Source organism: Apaloderma vittatum, unplaced genomic scaffold (assembly GCF_000703405.1).
Source record: "Apaloderma vittatum isolate BGI_N311 unplaced genomic scaffold, ASM70340v1 scaffold37674, whole genome shotgun sequence".
In the NCBI taxonomy this organism is placed as follows: domain Eukaryota; kingdom Metazoa; phylum Chordata; class Aves; order Trogoniformes; family Trogonidae; genus Apaloderma; species Apaloderma vittatum.
In genome coordinates this window covers 71,073-77,388 of record NW_009711838.1, presented here as the reverse complement: position 1 = coordinate 77,388, position 6,316 = coordinate 71,073, and the positions used below count along the sequence as shown (strand labels likewise).

At 44.2% G+C, this 6,316-nt stretch overlaps 1 protein-coding gene across 2 annotated transcripts in view; it reads right to left on the bottom strand.

The window, feature by feature from the left end:
• The window catches only part of CEMIP (cell migration inducing protein, hyaluronan binding), a 50,837-nt gene that overhangs the window by 27,612 nt on the left and 16,909 nt on the right, over window positions 1-6,316 (bottom strand). For both annotated transcript variants that reach the window (XM_009867741.1, XM_009867742.1), the window contains exon 11: window positions 444-619. In XM_009867741.1, the coding sequence (XP_009866043.1) occupies window positions 444-619 (176 nt within the window). The remainder of the gene's footprint in view (window positions 1-443; window positions 620-6,316) is intronic.

Genomic DNA, 6,316 nt, shown 5'->3' with positions numbered 1-6,316 from the left:
GGGAAAGAGGGTCATGGTGGCGAAGGGGACCACAGCTGCTCTGATCCCATCACTGTTGCTATGGTTACATTTAACTTTACTTTAGAAGAAAAACAATTTTACATTTAATGTCTTCCATGAGTTTCAGTCCTCTGGGCTCCAACTGAACTCTACCCAGGCTGAGCACCACCAGAATGTGGGAAAAACTGGGATCAGGATGTGGAGACTGTATCTCAGGTGGGTTGAGCACTAGCCTGGCTAGCTGAGCAATGCCTTCAGGGGCATGAGGTGCACTTGAAAGCCAGAGGACAGGCAGCAGCAGGGGGGTGGATCTGCTGTACTGTGAGGAGAGGCTGTTTGCTGAGTGGCTGACATGAGGGATTTTTGCCTTCCTGCATCCTGGCTTCCTTGGTATGTGAAGGTGTGGCTGGGAGGAAAGTGCAAAGAGAAGGCTCCAGCCCTACCTTGATGTGTCCACCAAAGGTGTCAAAATCAAAGAAGGAGCATAACTTGTCTCCATACTCATAGCACCGCCCCTCCATCTCGCCCATCACCACGACATTGCGGCTCAGCAGCCCTACTTCTGCCCGCATGTCGACACCATCAATGACTTCACCAATGTGGAGGTATGTTGCTTTCCCTAAAGGAAAAAGATCCAGTTTCAGGATTACTTTGTCAACACTGCTGGTTTCCCTTTGTGCTTCTTGTGGTGAGGTTGGCATGATAATGAAAGGAGTAACTAAGTCAGCAAAAACTGTTGGCCGACTCCTCAAAGGAGGGAAGGCTGGAGTGCAGGTGTCACCCAAGGTCTTGCTGAGGTATTTGCAACACAGGAAGTGGGATTTTTAGTCTTAAGTTACTTCACTTAACCAGCAAGATAAACCAACACTCTCTTAGACAAAACACATTTCCTACCTTGAAAAGGAACTGCAATCATTTGAGAGCTTTTTACTCTGGATTACGATCAGTCATGTATGAACATCCAATGCAAAGAATACTGACGACATAGCTATGGAAAACTCTTAATCCCCAAGGTTAGCACAGCACTCGCTACAGTGAGACAGCGGGAGCTGCTCAGATCCCACAACACTACTCACAGGTAACCATCAGCCTGATTGTGCTAATGTCATGGATGCTAATCTAAGCAAGGAGAGGACTGGGCAGAAAACCTTGTAGAAAGTGTGGCTTTGGACAATCGCATTCCCTCATCCAACTCATGACCTGAAAAACCTCCCACTGCCTGCCCTCCAAAACCTCTCAGTTTTAGACCCACTGCACATCCCGAACTTGCTCTCAATGCTTCCCTCTGCCCTGGTGCAGTTGGGGTCGATGGGGTCTTCCAACCACTCCATCCCACATCTCCCGTCACCAGGCCACGTCACTCATAACATCCTTCACACATGCACCAGGCTCCATGGAGGGGTTAAAAGCACAGAAATCCTTCCCTGGCCTGATGAGAAAGGGGTGAAGTCCAGGCAGTGCAGATGTCTAGAAAGCAAAATCATATCTTTGCTGTAATTTCATTCATACATATTCATACTCCCTCCTTCCTTCCGCAGCTTTTTGCAGAGAATGCAGTTGGGAAAAGGTTCATCTTACTGACTACATTCTGTTATTATTCCAGTAAAAATAAGTAATAAACTCTTTAAGTAAACACTGAACTTTAAGGAATGCTACACTTGCATGTATTTAATTTCAGTGGAATTGTTCAAATTCATAATTAGAAACAAATGGCAAGTCTGAAGTCTGGCTATTGCTGTGAAGCACTTTATATTAAAGCAGAAGTGCCAAGTCAAGGGGAGGATTTTAAACATTGAAACAGACTTGTTTTTGACCAAAACATGATGCTTTGACTTTATAACTAAGATGAGCAAATACCATTCCCTCCATCTCCTCCTGCAGCTTGATCACTGCAGTTGGATGGTAATATTGGGATTTGGGGTCCACGCCACTACATGTGCCCTCTGCCTTAGCACTTCCACCTTCAAAATGTGAGCGTGTGAAAAAAACACTCTCTGCCAATTAGAGGAAAACAGGTGGACACTTTTACCTGGGACTGAGGTGGGAAGATGGGGCTCCCCCCGAGCTCCACACTCAGCCCCAGAAACAAGGGGCTGCAAAGGGGCCATGGGTTTGCATCTCACTCACTTTTGCAATTGTCTCCCTAGAAAGTTCTGGGCTTTCCTGCATTATTGTCCCGAAGACACTGAGCCTCATGAGGGGGTGGACAAAACCAGACCCAGTCCATCGAAAAAGGAGCTTCTCTCCCCTTTTTCACACAGATTACAAAAGCCGCTGCACTAAGTGTTCTCTGTGCTGGACCCTTGAGTAAGCCTATTAAGGAGCAGAGCCTCTCCTTATGAAACTGTTTTTAAGCTGCTATTTTTTCACTTTCCCTCAGAGCTGACCTTTCCTTGATTTACTGAAATGCAGGAAGAAGTTCAGATAATCATAAGAACATCCTATTTGAAGGCACATCTCCAGGATTTGTGGCAGTGAAATTAGATAGGCAGTTTTGTTATTCATGTGCTAAGCTCTAGAATAATAAGTGTCATGCTTGCATGTATTTAATTTAATTTAACACCAGTCCAGACATGCAAAATAGGGTAAGCACTGACAGGAATGTTAAATACGGACTAACCAGTTTCTAAATATAACTTCTTGGGTGCATGTTTTTCACTTTGTGCTTTTGCTGACTTGACTTGTCTGGAGATAAAAGGAGAGATGGAAAGTAATTCCCTTCCAATGTAAAAAGTGGATTTGTAATAATAGCTCCTTTAACAGAGCCTTGAAAAACAAACCTCTCCTCAAGGCAGCCGGAAATTCAATCTCCCCATGGCAATGGGGCCGTGCTCCTGAATCGGTTCACGGGAGACAGACCCTGGCACCGGAGCCCTCCGGAGCTGTAATTGCCTGCTAGGAAGCAGCACTCCTGCAATGGGCACTTCCCATGGCGCTGAGAGTCCCACAATGTGCATTTATTGACACATGGCACTTCCAAGGAATGGCTGGGGCATTTTTAGTGGTAGGCATGAAAAAAAAAAAAAGGCAAACAAAAGAGGCTGCTCCATGGTGAGTTCAGGGAGTTCACACAGGGACAGGAGCTAGAAATGTGAAGTTAACCTTGTGCTCACAGCCAGCACATGGAGCTTCCCCAGAGAGCAGCCATGATAGTCGAGACCCTGAGTGCCGATTGCGGGCAAATCTATGCCAGGGGTTTGCAAACTGAAGCGGTTTGATATTAAAAAGGCAACACTGTGCTTTGAACATGGGAGGATTGTGTCTGCTCCTTCAGCATCAAAGCTGATGCCTGTGATTGCCCAATCGCTAAGAAACGCGGGGTCACTGATTCACCATCTCCTCCCTTGGGCTCAGCCTTGTTGCATCCCTCACGGACAGATGCTGTCCCACCAGCAAGCCAGGCTTGTGCCATGTTATAATCTAAACCAAACAAAGCCTTGTAGTGACACAGATTACATTTCCCCACAGCAGGCATATGTGGCAAACTAGGAAAAAACATCCCAGGTTTGCTGCTGTATTTGTCACACCAGTGCCTCCAGTCAGCAAAATGTAAATTCACGGTGAACAACAACTTTACCATATGGCCTTGCCTGGTAGAAGTCTTGATTCAGCAAAAGATGAGCACCTTGCCATGCTTATTACTCAAGATGGTGACTGTTAAAGCCACCAGTTGTTGGTAAGGACAAGGTAATTATTAAAAGAAAGTATGCATTAAAATAAACATAGATGATCCATTGATCAAGGGCAGGCTTATGTCAACAAAGCAATTCAAAACAGAGTCTCTCCAAACTGTACAAAGATCCAGGAAACCTGCCATACTTGTACCTAGCCATAAAACCTGTGTCTCAGGTCTTACCAAGCCTAAGAAGGGTGGAATTTTAGAACTATTTCAACTGCTACAGATGCAGAAGAGTGCTCAGCCCTGGCAAGTTACACAGATGTCTCTGAAAACCCTGCCAGGTACACTCATGCATTCCTAAAGGTGTTGGCTCTAACTGACACAAACTGCCAAATCACCCTATCAGAAGTGAAACAGGCACTTAGGGTGTGAGATTGGTAAACATAAAGTGGAGCTAAGATGCTTCTCTATTTTCACTTTTTTTGTCTAAGGAGTCTTTGGTTCTCCTTTGGGCTTTCTAAGGCTAAGACCTCCTCTCTGTCATTGTCTTTCAGTGTTTCCTAAACAAGAGTTCTTAAAGGAAATGCTAAGCACAAACTTGTCTAATCCAGTGACAGTGAATCCTTCAGGGCATCTTTAAAACCAGTGCAGCTCATCGTAGATGCCAACCCAGACCTCTGTCAGATTTCGCATTTTTGCCAAATATTTGTCATCACTGGTGATAATGCCCCCATTGCTTATATTTAATAACCAACAAATGCTCGCATAGGCATCCTGTCAAATCCTCATAATTCTGAATTATCTTGATGGAGTTTGCTATTGCATCCCTAAGCCACAAGCCTGTAATGCAATGCAGCCTGGTTTGGGTGAGCTGACCAGCTTCCTGAGTCATGTAGTACAACCTGATGTCTTCATAAACAAATATTCCTTGAGTTCATAATTTTTACATGCAAAATTAAGTTCCCAGCAAAAAGACATACAGCAGAAAGGATGAAAGTTTATAAAGAGCTTGGAGCTAACTAAGCCTTCATGGGGCAGTTTCCAACTGTAGCCCTTTATCCCTTTTCTCTTTCAAGACCCTGCATGGTGTCCCATACAGGTTGGAAATACACTCTCCATTGTAGGAGTGTGAAGAGCCTTGAGTTCACGTAAATATTATTAAGCGTACACTTAAATGCCAAGTTGGATCAAAGCCTCTGTAGCTTTGTGCTTTCAAGGCTGAAATGAGCATATCCTCCTGCAGCAGACAGGAGGACTGATGGACTGAGGGCAGCACATCTGCTCATGCCAGCTTTAACTGAGCACTCTGAGGTCTCTGTAAGGTCTATTAGTGTTTTATCTCAATGGCAGTGTCATACCTTTTCCTAAGCCCACTCCTGTCCAACCTCATGCCCTCTTTCTGCAGCAGCTACTTGGCAATCTACTGACACACTTCTGTAAATGCCAGGTTTTCCTTCTCCGACCTTCCAGGGTTTTCCTCTCCTTATCCTGACATGTAAGTTCTTGCAGCTGCGAAGGGAAGATTAGGCAGGTCTGGTGGACAAACAGATCAAATCCTTACTTAAATCAGACCCAAACTAAACCTTTCGAACTGCTATGTAAACTTCGGTATGTTCCTGTGGAGTCTGCTTCTAGGCAAGGCACAGAGGTAGAAAGAGCTCTGAAAAAATGTTTGAAAGGGCCATTTCCTAAGATTTCCTGCCCAGGGTTGCCTTGAAAAAAAGAGCTTCTGGCAAGTTCCAGACAAAACGATACTAACTTCTAAACAGAATCCCCCAAATCTCTAAAAGGATCTGAATTTTGGTAGTGGAGTAGCTTCTCCCACCCTTACAGCACAGGATGAATGCTGACACAGGCTGTGAAGTTGTTAGACAACTATGTATTTACATTTTTAATTCAAAGTTCTCTGCATGAACACGATCACAGTAAACTCGGTATCTCTCTAGTATTCACAACCCAATAGGAAGGATTGTTCGTAATCATAGATTCACCAGTATGTGGGATAATTGGAGTAATTATGCCAGGCACAAATAGTTTTTTCATGCTTTATCAGGAGCATATAGGAGCACAAAAGAGTATTTCATCATTTTTGTTCCATGGTGAAGCTTATCAGCATTAGAAGTAACTTCATACAGAGCAACCAAGATGCAGATAAGACTTGTTTCCCAGGGAAACTAGACAAAATACTTGATCTTTCCTCCTATCCAGTTCTATCATAACACCACAACCCTTCCTTCCTTCCTCTTCCCTCCCTCTGCCCTGTGCTGTCATCCCTCCCCAAACCTTGTGAAGTTGGAAGATCAAACAGTTTTAATCTGTTCCCACAGAGAAAATAATCTAGGCACAAAAATGACAAGTAAAAAAAAGAGTTAAATAAAAGAGGCAAGTGGAGAAAAAGTTCCATTTAAGTGAGCGACCATTTGACCAGGAGCAGGACCTACAGAGATGAGTCCTCACTGGAAACCACACTTACTCATGGGAGCTGTGGTTTTGACATTAGCGTAATTACTCCAATAAAGAAGCGTGCAAGATCAGTACCCGGGTGCACTCCCTTGCCTTCTACACTGAGATTTGCATAAGTCCACAGTTAGACAACTAAATCCTACTAAAACCTGATGGCAATTGAGTATAAACACTCTTAAAGTGCTTTGAGAAGACTAGCCTTTAATCAATTCATTTCTAGCAAGTAAAGTAGGA